The sequence below is a fragment of the Triticum dicoccoides genome, chromosome 7A (assembly GCF_002162155.2).
Source record: "Triticum dicoccoides isolate Atlit2015 ecotype Zavitan chromosome 7A, WEW_v2.0, whole genome shotgun sequence".
Lineage (NCBI taxonomy): Eukaryota > Viridiplantae > Streptophyta > Magnoliopsida > Poales > Poaceae > Triticum > Triticum dicoccoides.
In genome coordinates, this window is record NC_041392.1 from 735,945,544 (window position 1) to 735,965,105 (window position 19,562).

Below are 19,562 nucleotides of genomic sequence, written 5' to 3' on the forward strand. Positions count from 1 at the left end.
TCCTTTATAGTAGTAATAATAGAATAGAATAGAATAGATGGAATCGAAATGATATTTTTATTTGTCAGTGCAATTCATCATAAGGTAAAAATGGAGCAGAAATGACACATTGATTTGTTTGTGTAATTACACATGCTATACAATGTGTTAATAATAGACAGCTATGTGCAGTTTTTATACGGTTAATTCCATGACAAAATACATAATCCATTGCCCCAAAAAGTACGTACTATCCTTTTGTAAACAAGTTATAAAATCACAAATTTGGTAGGGCAGATAAAAAAAGAATAAAAGGCTACCGACGCTCACATAGGATTCTCAGAAGATGACGATCTATAAGCTGTTCATCGTAATCTGACATGATTGGCTTTAGTGATTCGGATGCCTTTGTTTGGGTGGGAAACAAGTCATTCGGATGCATGATTGATCCCATGGGACCTACGTACTTGGCAGCCTCCTCCGATGGGCTTCCTAGCAATTGCAGAGACATTGCTAGACAGGACCTGTCCCAATAATTGGCCATTCACGCGCACACAGTGCAACCTGATCAAAAGCGGTAGCAGCAGTCAGCAGTCAGCACTCACACCACGCTCGCTCCTCCATTATTGACTGTCTGCTTCAACAGTGAAGCTCGCTACCATTGCCTGCTTCTCCATCAAACACCACCAGCCATGGCCCTTGTGTAACCTAGCTGTAGCGGCTTCACCTTCTCAAACGGGGCAAGAGGGAGATGGCGGGCGTGGGGGTCGGGACGGGGGCGTTTGGCTCCGTCCTCGGCAACGAGTTCAAGATGCTCAAGAGGGTGCGCAAAGACATCGAGTTCCTCCAGGGGGAGCTCCGCCGGATGCAGACTGGTGAGCACGCTGGCGGACATGGAAGGGCTGGACGAGGTGGCCAAGGACTGGAAGGACAGCACGCGCGACCTCAGCTACGACATGGAGGAGTGCATCGACCGCTACATGCTCCGCCTCGGCAACGGGGAGGTCAAGCCCAAGTTCGTGAAGAAGACCATGCGCAGGATCAAGACGATCTTTGAGCGCCATGGCATCGGGTCCCAGATCAAAGAGCTCAAGGACCGCGTCGAGGAGGAGAGCAAAAGGCGGCAGACACTGAATCTCGACAAGTATGCAGAAAATCGCCCGGTGGCAATAGACCCCCGGCTGGCTGCGTTCCACAGGGCGGCCAAGGACTTGGTGGGCATGGACGGCCGCAGGGATGAGGTTATCTCTTTGTTGACGGAGCAGAGCGTGAAGCTGAAGGTGGTGTACATTGTTGGAGGTGGGGGGCTGGGAAAGACCACCCTTGCAATGGAGGCCTTTGGCATGATTGGAGGACAATTCGGGTGCAAAGCTCATGTGTCCGTGTCGCGCACCCCTGACCTCAAAAAGCTTTTGAAAGATGTCCTTTCTCAAATCGACCAAGATGGGTTCAGTAGATGTGAGGGGTGGGAGGACCACCAGCTAATCCGTCAGATCCATCGGGCCTTGGCAGGAAAGAGGTATAGTTTCTTCATACATATGCATGACACGTATGTTTTGTTTTGGTCAGACAAAACCATTTATGTGTTTGCACCCTACAAAGATAAATGTCACTCTAGTGCTGAACACCATCATTGTGTAAATGAGCTTAATTAATAGTGCAATATTTTATACAGGTACTTCCTTGTTATCGATGATGTATGGAAGGAGGGAGACTGGAATTCTGTCAAGGCAGCTTTTCCTGACAATAATAAGCGGAGCAGAATAATTGTTACTACACGCAATGACAATCTAGCTAAGTCAGGTTGTTTTGGCGACTCTCGTCATCACCGCTATCAAATGCTACCTTTGAGCGATGTTCATTCCCGAACATTGTTCCTTCAGAGAATTTCCCTCCAGTCTAACCCTCATGCTCAGAGACTACAAGAGATTTTAGATGGTATCTTAAGAAAATGCGGAGGTTTGCCGCTGGCTATAATTACCATTTCGAGTTTGCTAGCCAATAAACCCCAAAACACAGATGAATGGGAGAGACTCCAAGCTTCTATTGGTACTGGTCTTTCATACCAGACTGATGGCACAGGAAAAGGTATGAGGGATATATTGTTACTCAGTTACTGGGATCTTCCACACCACTTGAAGACTTGTTTGTTGTACTTATGTATATATCCAGAGGACTGGCATATCTCATGTGAAGAACTGAAATGGAAGTGGATAGCCGAGGGATTCATTGCAAGAGAACAGGGAAATTTGTATCTAGAAGCAGAGAGTTGTCTTCATGAACTTGTCAATAGAAGCCTGATCCAGTTGGTCAATTCTAATGTTGACGATGATGGTTTAAAAAAATATTGTCAGGTTCATGATATGGTGCTTGACCTTATAATATCTCTGTCAGATGGAGAGAATTTTGCCACCATTCTGAATAGTGTCCGAAATTCTTTGCCAAGCGGGAAGACCCGTCGTCTCTCTCTACAATCTAGTGGGCTTGACCTGAAAAAGGCAATACATGACATGACAAGAAGCAAGTTACATGTCCGTTCATTGCATGTGTTTGTTGAAGCTAAGGAGATACTCCCACTTGTGGACTTCCAGTCTTTGCGTGTGTTTGATACATGTGTTGGTCATTGGTCATGGAAAAAGGAGCATATCAGCAATATAGGAAGTTTCTATCAACTGAGGTATTTGAGAATTCAAGGAAGAAATATCGAGGAGCTTCCTAAAGATATCGGAAAGCTACAGAACTTAGAGACGCTCGATCTGAGGGGCACTTATATTAGAAAATTGCCACCAACTATAGCCCTGCTGACCAAACTGATGTGCCTATTCATTGAGCACAACTATGATGTTGAGTTTTCTGCAGATATGTTTGGGTGCATGCCAGCCCTGGAGGAAGTGTCAGATATCGGTAGAGTTGACAACCCTGAGAAATTTTTGGCAGAGCTTGCACATCGAAAAAAACTGAGGAAGATCTCGATGAATTATCTATGGATTGGGAATGGGGATCAGGATAATGTAAGAGGTTACAGAGAAAGACTGGCATCTTCTCTAAATGAGTTGTGCAACAAACACAACCTTAGATATCTTCATTCTCATGGACATATGGCAGAATATTTGTTCAGTGGTCCACACACCTTTGAGCGCCTCCAACATCTTAAACTAGATGTGTATTACATGGAAAAGCTTCCCAGGGGAATGGCCTCCCTAACCAACATACTCAAATTGGAAATGAGGGTGACACTATTTGATGAGGAAGGTCGCAATATTCTCATGGGTATGCCTTATTTGACCTATCTCCAGCTAGATGTAATGCGGTCGGCGCCTGATGTCATGAATGTAAGTAGTGAGGGATTCAACCTTCTAGAGGTGTTCGACTACGAAGTTAGATTTGGAGCGATACAATTTGCAGCAGGTGCTATGCCAGCACTCCGGCGGCTCCACCTTTCCTGCAGTGCAAATTGTTTAAGGAATGCTGATATTGACATGGGCATCGAGCATCTTTCAAGCCTTGCACACCTCGAGCTCAAAACTGATTGCATTGGCGAAAGTCGTCACAGTGTGGAGGCTTTGGAGGATTCCGTTAGAAAAGCAGTCGCCTTGCATCCCAACCTTCACACTCTTCAACTCCATGTCAGTAGAAGCTTTGAAAGTCATCTAAGTTAGTGACATCGCTGAAAGAGGTATACATCTTGGCGCGCTGGTTTCTTCATTCCACTACACTGCGTCATGTCATTTACTGATCTGGCCCTCTTTTGATCCCAGCTTCGGTCTGTCTCACACGGCAGCAGCAAGAAGACCGCCAAGTGATGTGAGCTACACGAGTTTGTTCCGTTGTCCAACTCTGTGATCAGCCAGAGCATTTATGTACTTTCAGACATGTACTGCCTTGTGATTTCTAGCTAGAAGCTTTCGTTACTTTGTGTGTTTGTAATAACAGGGTTTGGTGCATCAGGTTTTTCGTCTCATGGTCTGTATTCGAGTACGAGTATGGACAGTGGGTTTTCCTGATGCGCGTCGAACCCATAATCTGCTTTCTTGCTCCGTTCTCAGACATGTTGTTGTTTCCCTTATTCAAGCTTGTTTTACCTGTATCTCGATCATTTGAGGTGTTTATTTGAATCTCATGTATGCTACCTATTTAGAAAAGGCAAGGTTTTGTATGCTTCGGCAATCCACTGAACTGAACAGGCTGTAGGTGCCTGCCTGCAAATGGCTGGTTCAGATCTCTGAATTTCAGCAGCACCTTCTTCAACGGCTTCGGTTCGCTAGATTGAGTGTTTGATATTGGTATGTATATGGATGCTACATTGATTGACTGATACGTAGATAAGTAGCTCGAAATTCCAGGGGACGGTTATGGTGATTCAGATAATAGAGAATTCCCGGGCAACGGCAGCTGAAGCTATAGTTGCCTGCTGCAGGCAAAACTTTAGTATCAGACTTGGGCGAAGCGGTGGATGTTTCCGCAGTATCAGTATCAGGTAAACATATATGGCAACCTCTATAAACAAGTCATAGTATTGCTAGCATCATGAACTGGAAATTCCATTTCTGAAAATTGTGGCAACCACAATTCAAGTTATGGCCAAGCTGAATTTTACCAGTATCATCTCACACTTACAGCAGCAGTTTAATTTCATGAACGTCTACTCCGACTCATAAGCGATTGTTTCGCCGTCCTCCAAACGAACTTGCCAAAAGCTTCACCAATCCGACTCCTCCACCCTTTTGCCTACGACCAATGGAACTCCTAAGCATTACTGTCACAGTGGGACCTTCTAGAAGGTTCCTTAACCGGTATTTCTCTGGTTTTTTTCTTTTTAGTTTCCCATGAATTCAGAAGTTTCGAAAAATGTTCAGAATTTTAAAAATTGTTTATGTTTTTCACAATATGTTCATAGTATGAATTGTTTTTCATAATTTCAAAAAAAATCATGTTTTCAAAATTCATAAAAGTCAACTTGAAATTAAAAATCAGAAAAATCCTGTTTTCAAATAGAAAAAATGTTCACGTTTCAGAAAAACTTGTTTTCAAAAACACTTTATAATTTCAAAAAAGTTTCGATTTCAAAATTTGTTAATAAATTAAAAAAATGATCGTCATTTTCATAAAATGTTCACAGTCTCTAAATATTTTTTAATAAATATTATAATTATCAGTAAACTATTTAGAATTTCGATATTTTTTCTTGTTTTTAAAAAATATTTACTTTTTATAAAAAATTATAAATAAATATTCTCACATTTCAAAAAATGTTCGTCACACTAAAAAAATGTTTATGCAATGTAAACAAATGTTAGTGGACTTTTAAAAAAATTATCACCATTAAAAAATGTACCAATGCATAATTTCGAAAATTTTATTGTGTATTGAAAAAGTGTTCAAAACATGTATTTAAGAAAATGTGTGTCATGTATTTGAAAAATGTCGAACATGTATCACAAAATAGTTTAATGTTTGCACTAAAAATGTACACTTTGAACTGAGAAAAATTAGACATGTGCTAAAAAAAGAAAACCGATAATAAAAAAACAAAAAAGAAAGTGAAGAAACGAAGGAAATCAAGAAAGAAAAAAAGGATAGCAAAGAAAAAAGGAAAAACAAAAAAAAAGGTGAGAAAACAATGAAAACCGAAATATAACAAAGAAAAAAACAATGAAAACCGAAGACGAAACAAAGAAAACAAAAGGAATAAAGCAAAACAAAACAAAATAGAAAGAAAATGAAAAAATAAAACCAGAGTGAACGCAGCAGCAATCAGACCCGGACGAACGAACGAACGCATACAATGATGCATACCAGATCAAAGAGAAGCCATCAACGAGGAAAACATATTGACACAACTCTGATCCAAGCAAGTATGGGTTAATGTGGCTAGGATAATTTCTGACCTGAACCATTTCTGACTTCGAAGGTATATGATATGGCAAGAGATTTTGACATCCAAACAAATTTTGTTCTAAATATGAGTCTGATTCTTCGTACATGGTATAGGATACAATATTGTTGACATATGACAATATAGGATAAGGAGAATAATCCGAGCTTTTAAATATTAACATGCAATTTGTAATGTTATATTCGTTCACAAGATGACACAAATGTCTTTTAGTATTTCATTTTGGACTTTACTACCTTATAGTGTTTTACGTGCGCTTAATGTGTGTATATAAGTATTAATATTTTCTCATTGTTTACGTAAAATATTTATTAAAATGTGTTCATACTTTATATACCCACATAGCCGTTGAAAAAGATGTATGTGTACACATCTGTTAGAAGTATCATCTAATACCATTTGGGTTTTTATCCCATGATTTTGTTGATGATACATTTCTTGCATATAGACGTGGTAAATGTCTATTTTAGCTTTAAGTCCGTTTTGTTGTCATACCATGCTGGAATCCAACATAATCTGGTATAATCATATATTCAAATCTTGCTGATACGGTGATACCCATCCCACTTCCATATTCGGAAAAAGTGAAATATGATATGGTATGAGAGCTATCCTACTGAATCCAATCCGGATTCATTCTAACAATCAACACACTTATCTATTTGAATCCTCTACATCAATCTAGGAGCTCGACATAACCGATAATAACACAAATGAACATCAACTACAGGGGGGGGGGATAGAAGATGGGCCGACGGGAGTGGACTTGGAAGGCATGTGAGGTTAGGGATGAAGAGAACATGGCAGTGAGAAGAAGAACATGACTGGTACTTTTCTTAACTACCCCTAGACTACTGTAGAAGCAGCACTTAGGGTTCAAAAATAGGAAAAATGAACATAGATCGTTGGATCTTGGATGTATGCTCCAGATAGGTTGCGTAGAGCCGGTGGAGAGACCTGTTTTGTATATTGGTGTTAGTCAAGGGGTTTTCATGCATGAAATGAATCGAGCTTTGCACCGGTTCTCGCACACGAATCTAGAGCATCCATCCAAGATCCGACGGCCCATTTTGTGCCTTCGTCGATCTTAGCATAAGTATTTAATCACTACCCCTGACAGAACATCCAGTGAACATGAACCTAGTGGACCTAAAACAAACTCCATGCTCCAGCGAGGTTTGTCAGACAACACATATGATGTTGTGCTCTCCGAAATATTGTAGTGCCTAGGTTATAACGTAACCTCTAGTAGTTTTGCCTTTGATGGGACAGAGCCGTATTCCAAGGAGTAAAACAAAGGGCAGGACCATGCTGCATGGCTGGTTCAGTAGAACACTTGGTTGCTAAGATACATCAAAAGGCCACCAAGCAAAACACTTGGTCACATGGGAAGGGATGCTCATCATAATTGTTTATCTTCTTACTACTAAGCAGCAAACTTTGGTTTGCTCAGATTTAGTCTGAATGATCCGTTGGGACCCACCTGGCAGCCTCATGCGATGGGCTTCCGAGAAGCTCCATAGCAACAACAGAGGTACCACACACACACACACACACACACACACACACACACACCACGCTCCTCCACCATTGCCTAACCGGCTCCTTGACCTCGTTCTTCTCAAGCAGTCAAGCAGCAACACCATTACTCCATCCAAGTATCCAACACCATAGCCCATGGCACCTGTGTAGCGGCTAGCTTCTTCTCCTAGCTAGGGAGATGGTGGGGACAGGGGCGTTGGGCTCCGTCATCGTCAAGCTCGCCACCTTGCTCGGCGACGGGCACACGATGCTCAAGAGCGTTCGCAAGGACATCGCGTTCCTCGAGCGCGAGCTCCGCACGATGCAGATCCTGGCGACTATGCTGGTGGGCATGGAGGGGCTCGACAAGCTGGCCAAGGGCTGCATGGGCAGCATGCGGGATCTCGGCCACGACATGGAGGAGTGCATCGACCGCTTCATGCTCCGCCTCGACGAAAACGACATGGAGATGGAGGCCGCGCCCACGTTCCCGAGGAGCACCGCACGGCAGCTCAAGGCAATGTTTGCCCGCCATGGCGTCGGGGCCCAGATCAAGAAGCTCAAGGCCCGCGTCGTTGAGGAGGGTGAGCGGCGGCGAAGGCTGAATCTGGACAACTATGTCCAGATGATGATAGATCCTCGGCTGGCTGCGTTACACGGAGTGGCCAAGGACTTGGTGGCCATTGACGGCCCCAGGAACGAGGTCATCTCTTTGTTGACGGAGGAGAGCGTGGACCTGAAGGTGGTGGCTGTTGTTGGAGGTGCTGGGTTGGGAAAGACCGCCCTTGCCATGGAGGCCTATCGCAAGATTGGGCGGCACTTTAAGTGCCGAGCTTCTGTGTCGGTGTCACGCACCCCTGACCGTGACAAGCTCTTCAAAGATCTCCTTTCTCAAATCGACCAGGCTGCATTTCATGATTGTCAGTCGGAGAGGTGGGATAAAGATCAACTAATCCGTCAGATCCGACACATTTTGACAGGAAAGAGGTAAATTTTCTTCATCCGTACATGGGATTAGCAATTTAGCATTTGATGGGGTTTTTACATAGTTTTAAATTGCCGGCTATAGCCCGCTCTAGCCTTTTCAGCGGAGTGTCGCTAAATGGTCACCTTTACAAATAGCCCGCTATAGCCCGCTATAGCTGATTTGGAAGGCCGCCGCTATTTTCCATAGCCCGCTATTTAAAACATTGGTTTTTTATGATATGTTTGTTTGCAAAGATAAATGTAGGTGTAGTGCTGAACATCATATTTGTGTTAATGACCTTACTTAATAGTATAATACTTCACAGGTACTTCCTTGTGATTGATGATGTATGGAAAGAACAAGACTGGAAATTCATCAAAGGTGTTTTCCCTGACAATCATAATGGTAGCAGAATAATTGTTACTACACGCATAGCCAATGTAGCTAAGTCAACTTGTTCTAACTCTGGCGGTCAGCTCTATCAAATGCTACCTCTGAACTATATTGATTCCCGAAGATTGTTCTTTAGGAGAATTTTCCACTCCGACAACTCCTGCCCTCCTCAACTAGAAAAGATTTCAGCTAGGATCTTAAGGAAATGTGGTGGTCTGCCATTGGCTATAATTACCATCGCAAAATTGCTATCCAATAAACATCAAACCCCAGATGAATGGGAGAGACTCCAAGGTTCCATTGGTACTGGTCTTTCATATAAGAGTGATAATCATGGAAATGGTATGGGCCATATATCACTACTTAGTTATTGGGATCTTCCACACCACTTGAAGACTTGCTTGTTGTACTTGTGCATATATCCAGAGGGCGAGTATATCTCGTGTGAAGAAGTGAAGTGGAAATGGATTCTTGAAGGATTCATTGCCACAAAACGGGGAAATTTGTATCAAGAAGCAGAGAGTTGTTTCAGTGAACTTGTCAACAGAAGCATGATCCAGCTAGTTGATGTTGACGATGGCAACTTTGAACGATATTGTCAGGTTCATGCGATGGTGCATGACCTTCTAATATCCTTGTCAGATTAGGAGAGTTTTGCCATTGTTTAGATGGTGATAAGCTTGGGCTGCACAATCATGTGCCATGCCATTGTATTTCCTGGGAATATGTATAACCAGAATTTGAACATTGGCTGTGAAAGCTAGATGGCTCCTGATTTCCCAATGTGTTCAGGGTTGTTGTGAAGATCTCTAGATGAAGCGGCATGTGCTAGAATCGGATTATCTGTGGTGAATATGATCTCTCCTGTTGTGATTGTTGTGGCTACTTGGGCAGCCGTTTGAAGAGCCAATGCTTTTAGTTGGAGTGGAGAACTGACTTGCACATCTTCTGCTGGGATGCTAATGTTACCCTGCTGCTATTCTTCTTGCACTTGAATGTAGATCTGCTGTTAATTGTATAATCTGCTGGCTTCCATGCTCCATCTGTGGAAACTTGGCAACCTGATCTTGTAATGTGCTGTTTTGTTTTGTTTTTGCCAACCTGTTTGTGCCATGTCATGTGTTTGGTTCTGCTCCTGATGTGAGCGTTTTCTTCATTGTGGAGAAAAAACATATAGAGGTAGTATTTGAGAATTCAGAGTCTAGGTATCACCGAGGTTCCTGAATATAATATATTGGGAAGCTACTCAACTTGCAGGGCTGTTATCATGGTAAACCGCCATCAACTATAGCCCGACTACAGAAACCGGTGCGCCTATTCGTTGACCGCAACTCTGGCTACAGAATCTTATAAGCTATTGGGAAGGCAAAGTGTTTATTGTTCAGTAACCAACTGAACAGAACCGGCTGTGGTTGCGTCCAGATGTGTCAGATTCAAATATCTGAATTTCAGGAGCAGCTTTGTTGACAGCTTCGGTTTGTTTATATATAAGTAATACTAGCTGAACTGCTTGGTATTGGTATGTATATGGATGCGACATGATTCCAGAAGTACCAGGATCAGGCGGAGCGTCCTCTATGACGTACGGCTACATCTGCAAACAAATCTATAATACGCTGAAGCACAAAACAGGAGAGACGCGGCCTTTCCCTCTCCTTCCTGCAAGGTTCGGTTCAAAACAGAGTCTTCAGGCTCACAACGAATGGAAGAAGCAAGTGGTGCTCGTTTCTGAATTTCCTTTTTGAGTGATAATCGGTTCCAGAATTAATCTGAAATTTAAACTTGAGCCGAACATTGCTTAAGCTAATGTAAAAAAAGAGAAAGATTTTGAGCGTTGATAAACACATGAAAATGTACATTTAAACTGAACATTGTTTATCGTAGTTTCAGACTTTCAGTAGCATCTCGCTTCCTGATTTAATTAGTAGTATCCTCTTTGTTCCCCCAAAGGAACATTTGTCCGATGGTGAATCTTTTGACAAGCCGAGCAATGCACAGAGTGAAACAATTGCAGAACTGAAGAATAGTTTGTTCGTTTGCCATAACCTGAGCAGTGGTTACCACAGTTTCACAAGTAAAATTTGGGGTGTGAGCTGGGCACTAGCTATGGTTGCCAGTTTGCCACAATCATACACCAAAGTCAAACAGGTAGGCTAGCATGCTATGAACAAACCGAAGCTGTCCACAAAGGTGTGGCTGAAATTCAGAAATTTGAACCTGACACCTCGAGGCAACTACAGCCGGTTCAGTTCAATTGGTTGCTGAAGCATACAAATCTTGCATTTTCCAAATATCTTAGAGGATTCAATGAAATAGCTTAAATGATTCGTATTAAAAAAATAACTTGCACAAGGGAAACAAGTCTAAGAATGGAACAATAAAATAGAATTCAGGGCAGGCACATACTGACCTGCTTCCCTGCGCCTGTCCCCCTCCTTTGCCCTCTCCTCATAACTCTTAAACATCTCATCTTCAACACCTCCTCCCGAGTTGCATCATCACAAAAAGTTTGGACCCGGAGGTACACAAGGCTTGCAAGATGTTCGATGCTTATGTTCGAACCATCACCATATCTCAACTAAACTTGAGTTGCACTCCAGGAAAGGTTGTGCCATCGGAGTGCTGTCATCGCACCTGCTGCAAATTTTATACCCGTTTCTTCACCACACCAGATACTATAGTCGAACACCTCTAGCAGCTTGAATCTGTTACTACTTACAGTCAGGACGCCAGCTGAATTTGAGACTTTTAGCTGGAGATAGGCCAAACAAGGCATACCCATGAGAATATGCAGACCTTCCCCATCAAGTAGTTTGACTTTCATCTGCAAATTGAGGATGTTGGTTAGGGTGGTCATTCCCTTGGGAACTTTTGTCATCATATAATTTTCTAGTTTAAGATCTTGGAGGTGTGGAAAGGTTCAATGGATCCCTAAACAAATATTTTCCCATTCTTCCCTGAATAGGAAGATATCGAAGGTTGTACTTCCCAACTCATTGAGAGATGACTCCAGTCTTTCCCCGTTGTATCTTAAAACACACAATTCCTCATCAGAACAATTCAAAATTTTACTCGTCAAAATCTTTCTCAATCTAGTTAGATGTCCAGGGCCTTCAAAAAAAAAATTTCAGGCTTGTCAACTTTACAGATATCTGACACTTCCTATAGGGCTTGCATTCTCCCAAACATATCTCCAGGAAACACTGTGTCTTGGTCAATGAATAGGCGCACCAGTTTGTGTAGCAGGGCTATGGTTGCTGGCAATTTTCTAACTGAACTTACCCCTAAATCAAGAGTCTCTAAGTTCTGTAGCTTTCGATAGACTTATTCAGAAAGCTCTGTGATTCCTTCACTCTGAATTCTCAAATACCTCAGCTGATAGAAACTTCCTATATTTCTTACATGCTTGTTTTCCCATGACGAATGAACCCCACATAAGTCAATCAAACACGTGCAAAGACTGGAAGTCCACTACTGGGGGTATCCGCTTTGTTTCTTCAAATACATTCCATTGTGAATATGTACTGTAACTTGCTTCCTGTGATGGCATGGATTGCCCATTTATGTTCAAACCACAAGATTGCAGGGATAGTCGACGGATCTTGTTTAGCAAATGATTGCAGACATGGTTTAAAACTGTGGCAGAATTCTCTTCACTAAAACAACTCTCTGCTTCTTGATACAAATTTACCTGTTTTGTCGAAATGAATCCTTCAGCTATCCATTTCCATTTCGGTTCTTCACATGAGATATTTGCATCCTGGATATACACACAATGACACAGGTACAACAAACAAGCCTTAAGGTTTACCCTAGTAACCAACAATTTATGTCCCCTACAATTCCCAGTAACTAAGTAGCCTCTGCTTCTTGCTTGACAGAATTGAATGATCAGATATTGCTAGCCAACAGTTGTGGCAAATATTGGAATGTTCAGACAAAGATTTCATAATTTCCCACTTGATGGAATTTGTTATGGCGCTGCTAGAAGGAGGGCGCGAGAGGGCCGGCCGGGGGCCTTTTTGCCCACGGCCGGGCAAGAGGGAAGGGATTTCCTTCTTAATTCTTGCTTGATTAGATTGATACATCTCCTCTCTTTATATAGAGAGGTTTACTTGACTCCCAAGCAAGGCTTACTTGACCCCTAAGAAAGCGACCCTTATCTCTAATTAACCCTAAGACTAACGGGCTATACTGCCAGCCCAGGCCATTAGGCCCATTACGTACTCTAACACTACATCCCACCTGGACATGCAGCTTGTCCTCAAGCTGCAGCCTAACCAACTTATAACCATGACTTGACGCAACACAAACCTAACACCTAAAAATAAGCCTTTTACATCTCAGCTTGTTTTATTACTCAACCTGAAATGGACTGGGATGCTTTATTTTGGACCTCTTAACAAAAAAGTGGACACCATCCGCACGTCGAACGTGCACGTGTACAGCCACCTGGATCCCATGGACACCATCTGGACAAAAGGAGTGCATGTGTATGGCCACCTAGAAGTGGTCGCAAGAGCGACCAGCGGAGGCGCCCTCGCGGCGGCCGGCGGCGGAATGCAGTGGTGCTACGCGGTGCGCTCCTGTCGTTGACACCATGCCTTCTCCCCGCCGGACGGCTGTTGGTCGGCACCGCACATAGAGGAGTGGAGGGCTGTCGATGGAGAATGGCGAGGAGGGGTGCGCCTCCCCAACCGCCGATGTCACAAACTTTGAGGGCGCTGTCCGTGGGGAAAACAGCATGCCCAAGATCCTCGACGCGGCGGACGCGATCGAGGTTCTTTCCGCAGCGAAGCGCAACTGGGGGGAGCGGCAGCTGCAGACCACGCATCTCCCGCACACGCCGACGCGCTAGGAGGCGGCGCGCAGCAGCCTGCAGCCTCACCGCCGCCGACACGTGGCGGGTAGTGATCCAAGCTGGAAGCGGTGACGGCGACGGCGGGAACTTGATCTGCTGGATGGGGACGCCCTGGGGAAGCGGTGATGGCGACGGCGGGAACTTGATCTGGTGGATCGGGACTCCCGTCGGCGCGGTCGATGCGGGGCCGGAGCTAACCGGCGATGGCTGCTGCAGTTGCAGCGGCGGAGCGCCGGGCGCGGCGGAGGTCGCCAGGAGCGGTGGTTGCCACTGCAGCCAGGGCGGGGCGATGGTGGCGGTGGATGACAGCTGCTGCTGCGGCCCGGTGAGCGCGGCGGAGGCCACCTGGTGCGGCGGCTGTCACGGCAGCCAGGACGGGGCGGCGGTGGCGGTGGATGGCAGCTGCAGCGGCTGCTGCTGCAGCCTGGCGAGCGCGGCGGAGGCCGCCTGGTGCGACGGCTGCCACGGCAGCTAGGACGAGGCGGTGGATGGCAGCTGTAGCGGCTGCTGCAACAGCCCGGCGAGCGCGGCGGGGTCCGCCTGGTGCGGCTGCTGCCATGGCAGCCACGGCGGCGCAGTCGGGTGCGGCCCGTAGGACCTGGCCAAGAACAGGCGGATCTCCTGGACCGCCTGTGTTAGGACCCGCAGTGCCCCGGACACCTCCGGGGTGAGGACGACGGGGGTGGGCGCGACGGAGGATCCCGGCACGGGCAGGAGCGGGGCGACGGTCGTGGTGGTCGCCGGAGGCGACGAGGTGACCGGCAGCGGAAGAGACGGGTTGGGCGGCGGTGAAGACATGATCGAACCGAAGTTAGCTGATACCAAATTGTTATGGCGCTGCTAGAAGGAGGGCGCGAGAGGGCCGGCCGGGGGCCTTTTTGCCCACGGCCGGGCAAGAGTGGAGGGATTTCCTTCTTAATTCTTGCTTGATTAGATTGATACATCTCCTCTCTTTATATAGAGAGGTTTACTTGACTCCCAAGCAAGGCTTACTTGACCCCTAAGAAAGCGACCCTTATCTCTAATTAACCCTAAGACTAACGGGCTATACTGCCAGCCCAAGCCATTAGGCCCATTACGTACTCTTAACACGAATTTAGCAGCCATGGCAGGAAACCTTCAAAGGCATGCATTGCTAACAATGATGAACAATATTTCCTTCCATGCTCCATTCTGAAGAACACGGCCAAGCTCTGCCTGCATGCTCAGGACAAAAGGCACCAGCATCTTCAGACTCTTACCAACACAACAACCAGCAACAACCAAACATGCCAGCCTCATTCATTCAGAGAAATCGATTTCCATTAGGAATCAACAAGAGTGACACAAAAATTCTTTGCTTTTACATCAACAACATGAGAGACAGAGAATTGGCATCCCTACAAAACCTCCTGCTTTTATCCTACCGCACTTACAGCAACCACCTGTGCCCTGCTCATTACAAGGCGCAAGCAGGAAACAACGCGCATTTCCCGGACCAGACCGCCGCCAATCTCTATGTGCAAGTAAAACCTAAGAATACAGTGGAGCAAAGGAATATGTGGAACAGGCTCCTCCTAGGGTTCATAGTTAAATTAGAAACGGGGAAGAAGATCCCCGCTTTTGTCATTCGACTCTACATCTTTTGTACGGCGTGAACCCCCTCACCGGCTCATCTCCACTGCTGATGATCGGCTTCACTCTCACGAAGGCCGAGTTCGTGCTTGGTTTAAGCTGAAAATTAGAAGCCGAAGGAGGGGCCTGCGCTGTTCCAAGCGACTCAAGCACTTTCCACTGCTTGCTGGCTGTTGCCTGAGTATTGTCAACGAAGTCCAAGCTTGATTCAACTGGAGGGCTCTTCGCAGCTTCGCTCTCATCAGTAACTTTTCCGTTGTGTGCCACTGCACTCGGTCCACTTGGATGGACCATAGGAAACCCATAGTATGGCCACCACATGTGCAAACGGGCAATTCTGGCTTCCGCTGATTCCCCGAAATGGAGCGGGAATGAATTGTATGGAAGAACCCACGCACTTGGCGGCGCAGCGTATGCTTGAATCTCTACAGCCAATGGGGCTTGTGATGTTGCCTTGTAAGAGAATTCTGAGATTTGCTCTCCATTTGTACATGTCGGAACCTCTACAGCCAATGGGGCTTGTGATGTTGCCTTGTAAGAGAATTCTGAGATTTGCTCTCCATTTGTATACGTCGGAACCTCTACAGCCAATGGGGCTTGTGATGTTGCCTTGTTAGAGGATTGTGAGATTTGCCCTCCCTTTGTATGTGTTGGAATCTCTACAGCCAGTGGGGCTTGTGATGTTCCTATGTTAGAGGATTGTGAGGTTTGCTCTCCGTTTTCATGCCCTGAGCCTGTATCCGGGGAGCATCTTTTCCTCGGGTCTGGGATGACGACCGTCTTCCCGAACAGCTTCACGCTTGTTACCTGTACCTCATCAGAAGAATCCTCTTCAGAGGTACCCATATCTATGTTTTCCTGATCAGCTTCCTGCGAAAGAAACAAGAGCAGTCCAATAAGTTCCAAGTGGTCATTCAATAAGGCTGTTCAGCAGTGCAGCTAACTGGGCTGAATGATGGTTGTTTACCTTGTGGGATTGATCTATCCCTGTTTGTTGACCTTCCTCTTCGCTGACCATTGGAGGAACATTATTCTCCTCATCTGATGACTCTGGGGAGGTACTGCGAGATGAGGGGTTTGACATCGATGATCCAAAGGCATCCGACTGCATCGCAGATAGCACCGACACGGGAGAACCATTCTCTTGGTCAGAACCAGAAGAAGATGAAATTTGAGCAAGCTTGGATTGCCCATTTGCTGGGTTTGCTCCGTTGCAGGAGTTGGCACGCTTGCGAGGATATGGATGTAGTGGTTTCCTCTTTGGCCTAGGGGGAGGGATCTCGATCTCAATTTTAGCACCAGGTTCACGCACCACCTGCACGATAAGCAAACACCGCATGAGAAAACACGGTAGACATCTGAAGGGTTCAAAGTAGCTGCCATCAATTCTGCTTCTACAAGTACATGTATTATACAAAGATATAACATAAACCGCTGTACACAGAGTGGCATACAGGCCAAATGTATCATAACTACAAGAAGGGCCATAGTCACCTTGGAGAAAAACTTCTGGGCATGGCTTCGGATTTGGACAGCGGTCTTTGTGCCAATGTGTTCTAAAGAACAGTTCCGATGAATCAGCATCACTATTTCAACTACTTTAAATTCTAATTCAAGATGCGTTATACTTATAAAGGCTGCACACACCTTGTATCTGACGCCAGGACCGACCATACAGCTTCAGCGCCTCCAGGAACTTCTCGTGTTCTTCCTCCGTCCACTTCTCCCGCTGCTTCGTGATCGTGTATGGCTTCCTAGGCTAAGCAAAGCAAGACAGAGACCATTAGGCATCACGTCGATGATATATGATACGCCGATGGGACCAACTAGCATATTTGTTCTTAGATCTCAAACTTGCGTGAGAAATGGCTACCTTGACAGGATGCTCACCCATGCCCTCCTCATTGGGCTCCATTGCAACATCCACCGATAGCCCTTTGCCGATCGGCATCCTAGATGAATCCATGGCATCCCTTTCCTGGAGGCAAGAACAGAAGAAACAATATCAGTACTTCAGCCAGAGCACATTGCTGACCACGGCTGCAAACAGTTCCACAGACCAGCAGTAATTATTTAGCAAGCCAAAATAGTGTCCAATTTCACCACAGGGGGTAACTGAACATTGCAGTATGATTTCAGCTAAAACTACATATGTTTCTGATTAAACAGGATCAACATTCACATTGCTACTGGAGTACTGGTAAAAATCTACTATCAACCGCTGCTGCTAGTAACAAAAAAGTGAGCTATGCTGATTGGTCCTCAACCAACCATTCATGACTTAAATGAAGATTGTAACTACTAGTAGTAGTATTATTACAGCCAACACTGTAAAAGTGCAGCGCCAACAGAAATTTTACCTAGGATGGAAAGCACCATCCATTGTTTCTGGATTTGGTGCTGTGTCTTCCTGGCATGCTTGGTAGGTGGCTCTAACTAAAATATGGGAGTAGTGTGTCCTGCCCATTTCTAGTTCTCGAAGCCTCTAAAGATACTCTGGTGGTGTGGTCTGTGTCCTCCCAAAACAGAAGTGTCTAGAAACAGGGCCTTTCTCCCAAGAGAAACGGATACAAATCCCTCCGAAAAGAATTACTATGAACGAGATACTACTACTATTGCAGAAATAAATAAATAGATAAAAAATCTTTTTGGCAAATTGTCTAACGGAGAAGCCGTCAAGAACAGAAATCTGCAAGGTAAATCCCTCCAAAAAAAGTAAAAAATTGCAGCAGGCGAGAACAGCCACAGAACGCGCGGGTCACGCAAGAAAAAATGGATCTTTACCTCCGCGACCGCCATGGAAGCCATGAGCCGTCCCCCGGGGTTCCGAATCTCGGCCTCCCCGTCGCCGAGATCGAACGAGGCAGGCGGCAGGCACCACCACCGTCCGACGGCGAAGGCGGGGACGGAAGCAGCGGCTCACGCCGGGATCGGCCAGGAGGCACCCAAAAAAACACCCTCCTCGGCGACCGGAGCCGGCCGGCGACCCAAAGAAACCGGCCCGAAACAGACCCGGAGAAAAAGAGGCGAAACGAGCGGGGGCGCTCCGGCGAGAGGCGCGGCTAAAAGGGGGCCGCCGGGGCGGGGCGCGCACGTGCTGCCGGGGGAGGCGGAGGGAGGAGGAAGCGGAGGCGGAGGCGGAGGAGGAGGAGGAGGAAGGTGGGGTGGAGGAGCGACGGAAATATATTTTCGCGAGGAGGGGCGGGGAGGGCGGCCACGTCACGCGCGGGGCCCGCCTGTCGGAGCCCCGAAATTTCCAGAAGCACCGGCCAGCTCGTGGCTGTGGACGCCCCGGCCTCCCCGGGCCCACCTGCAGCGACTCGCACACCTTTCCTTTTCTGGCTTTGCCTCCCATTGGGCGCGCTTTTCTCCCTTATCTGCTCCTCCGCTTACGTGTCCAAGTGTATATACAAGTGTATTTTCTTACTAGCTCCAAACAAAAGTGTAATTTTTTACCAGAGTAGTAGAATTTTTCTATATAGTTTGGAATACCCCGTACCGGAATTTCCCACGGTTTATTGTCTCATACTCCCTCCTTCCATCTATATAGGCCTAATGCGTTTTTCGAGATTAACTTTGACTAAATATTAGAGTAATAATATATGACATGCAACTTACACAAAAGCACACCGTTAAATTCGTATGTGAAAGGAGCTTTCAATGATATAATTTTTATATTGTGCATGTCATATACTATTAATCTTGTCAATAGTCAAAGGCGGTATTAAAAAACGCATTAGGCCCTATATAGATGGAAGGAGGGAGTACATGATTTGTTTGATGGGACACTGTTGTTGCACTACAGCTGTTACTGTGGTATTGTGGTACGCGGAATAATCCACGTGACAACGCATGGGTGTCTCGGCGTTTTGCACAAGTGGAGACAGAGGGGGGCGAGGCGAATGAGAGCCACGAATATCTAGAGCCATTCGAACATGAGAGGCCGGGAGCAAACCTCTCAAGATATTTCTAGGATACATTGTAGCAGCACTGGTAAATTTTAGATAAGGCCAATTATGTAATCGTGCCGTGAGTGGGCTTTCCCTTTCTTTGCTTGTCTTACTATTGGTTCCTCTCGTCTTGGCCACATAGTTTTTGACACGTATTTCTCTGCATATAATTGTTGAGTAGATATCAATGGTGATGTTCCATTTCTAGCCCTCAGAGTGTGTGGCTAATAAAAGAATCTCTTCTCAATTTAACTAGATAATTTCATGACCATATTTGAGAGACTTCGTACGTCTTGGATAGGGAACGTGCGCTCCGGACAAAAGGAATCATTTTAGTGAACAAATAGTAATGTGATTGTCATGTTTCCTTTGGTTCCAAAG

The 19,562-nt window shown here is 45.6% G+C and overlaps 2 protein-coding genes and 2 pseudogenes across 4 annotated transcripts; 2 read left to right on the top strand and 2 right to left on the bottom strand.

Moving 5' to 3' along the window:
• Positions 1 to 571: 571 nt before the first annotated feature.
• On the top strand, positions 572 to 4,064 carry LOC119334451 (annotated as a pseudogene).
• Positions 4,065 to 7,453: 3,389 nt separating this feature from the next.
• Positions 7,454 to 9,967, top strand: LOC119328069 (disease resistance protein RGA5-like). The gene is made up of 2 exons (XM_037601110.1): positions 7,454 to 8,383; positions 8,689 to 9,967. Exons 1-2 carry the CDS (start codon positions 7,596 to 7,598, stop codon positions 9,401 to 9,403), a joined length of 1,503 nt encoding a protein of 500 aa, XP_037457007.1. The 5' UTR covers positions 7,454 to 7,595; the 3' UTR covers positions 9,404 to 9,967.
• Positions 9,968 to 10,990: 1,023 nt separating this feature from the next.
• On the bottom strand, positions 10,991 to 13,590 carry LOC119334127 (annotated as a pseudogene).
• A 1,307-nt stretch (positions 13,591 to 14,897) lies between these two features.
• On the bottom strand, positions 14,898 to 18,365 carry LOC119331276 (protein LHY-like). Of its 3 annotated transcripts, XM_037604448.1 has the most exons (7): positions 18,016 to 18,365; positions 17,105 to 17,209; positions 16,879 to 16,990; positions 16,726 to 16,787; positions 16,199 to 16,546; positions 15,733 to 16,101; positions 14,898 to 15,654 (listed from the first exon to the last, which is right to left on the bottom strand). In XM_037604448.1, the coding sequence occupies exons 1-7, from the start codon at positions 18,037 to 18,039 to the stop codon at positions 15,223 to 15,225; spliced, it is 1,452 nt and encodes a 483-aa protein (XP_037460345.1). In that variant the 5' UTR covers positions 18,040 to 18,365; the 3' UTR covers positions 14,898 to 15,222. The 3 variants fall into 3 exon arrangements, with proteins under 3 accessions (XP_037460345.1, XP_037460342.1, XP_037460344.1); XM_037604445.1 differs by having other exon boundaries at positions 14,898 to 16,101; XM_037604447.1 differs by lacking the exon at positions 18,016 to 18,365 and adding an exon at positions 17,592 to 17,936 and having other exon boundaries at positions 14,898 to 16,101.
• Positions 18,366 to 19,562: the final 1,197 nt, after the last annotated feature.

What these genes read in the sequence shown, in the direction of transcription:
- LOC119328069 (XM_037601110.1), top strand. Translation starts at nt 7,596, where the DNA reads ATGGTGGGGACAGGGGCGTTGGGCTCCGTCATCGTCAAGCTCGCCACC. An exon ending in CACATTTTGACAGGAAAGAG is followed by an intron (nt 8,384 to 8,688) that starts GTAAATTTTCTT and finishes AATACTTCACAG; the next exon opens with GTACTTCCTTGTGATTGATG.
- LOC119331276 (XM_037604445.1), bottom strand. Translation starts at nt 18,039, where the DNA reads ATGGCTTCCATGGCGGTCGCGGAG. An exon ending in TGGGTGAGCATCCTGTCAAG is followed by an intron (nt 16,991 to 17,104) that starts GTAGCCATTTCT and finishes TGCTTTGCTTAG; the next exon opens with CCTAGGAAGCCATACACGAT. An exon ending in CCCAGAAGTTTTTCTCCAAG is followed by an intron (nt 16,547 to 16,725) that starts GTGACTATGGCC and finishes CTTATCGTGCAG; the next exon opens with GTGGTGCGTGAACCTGGTGC.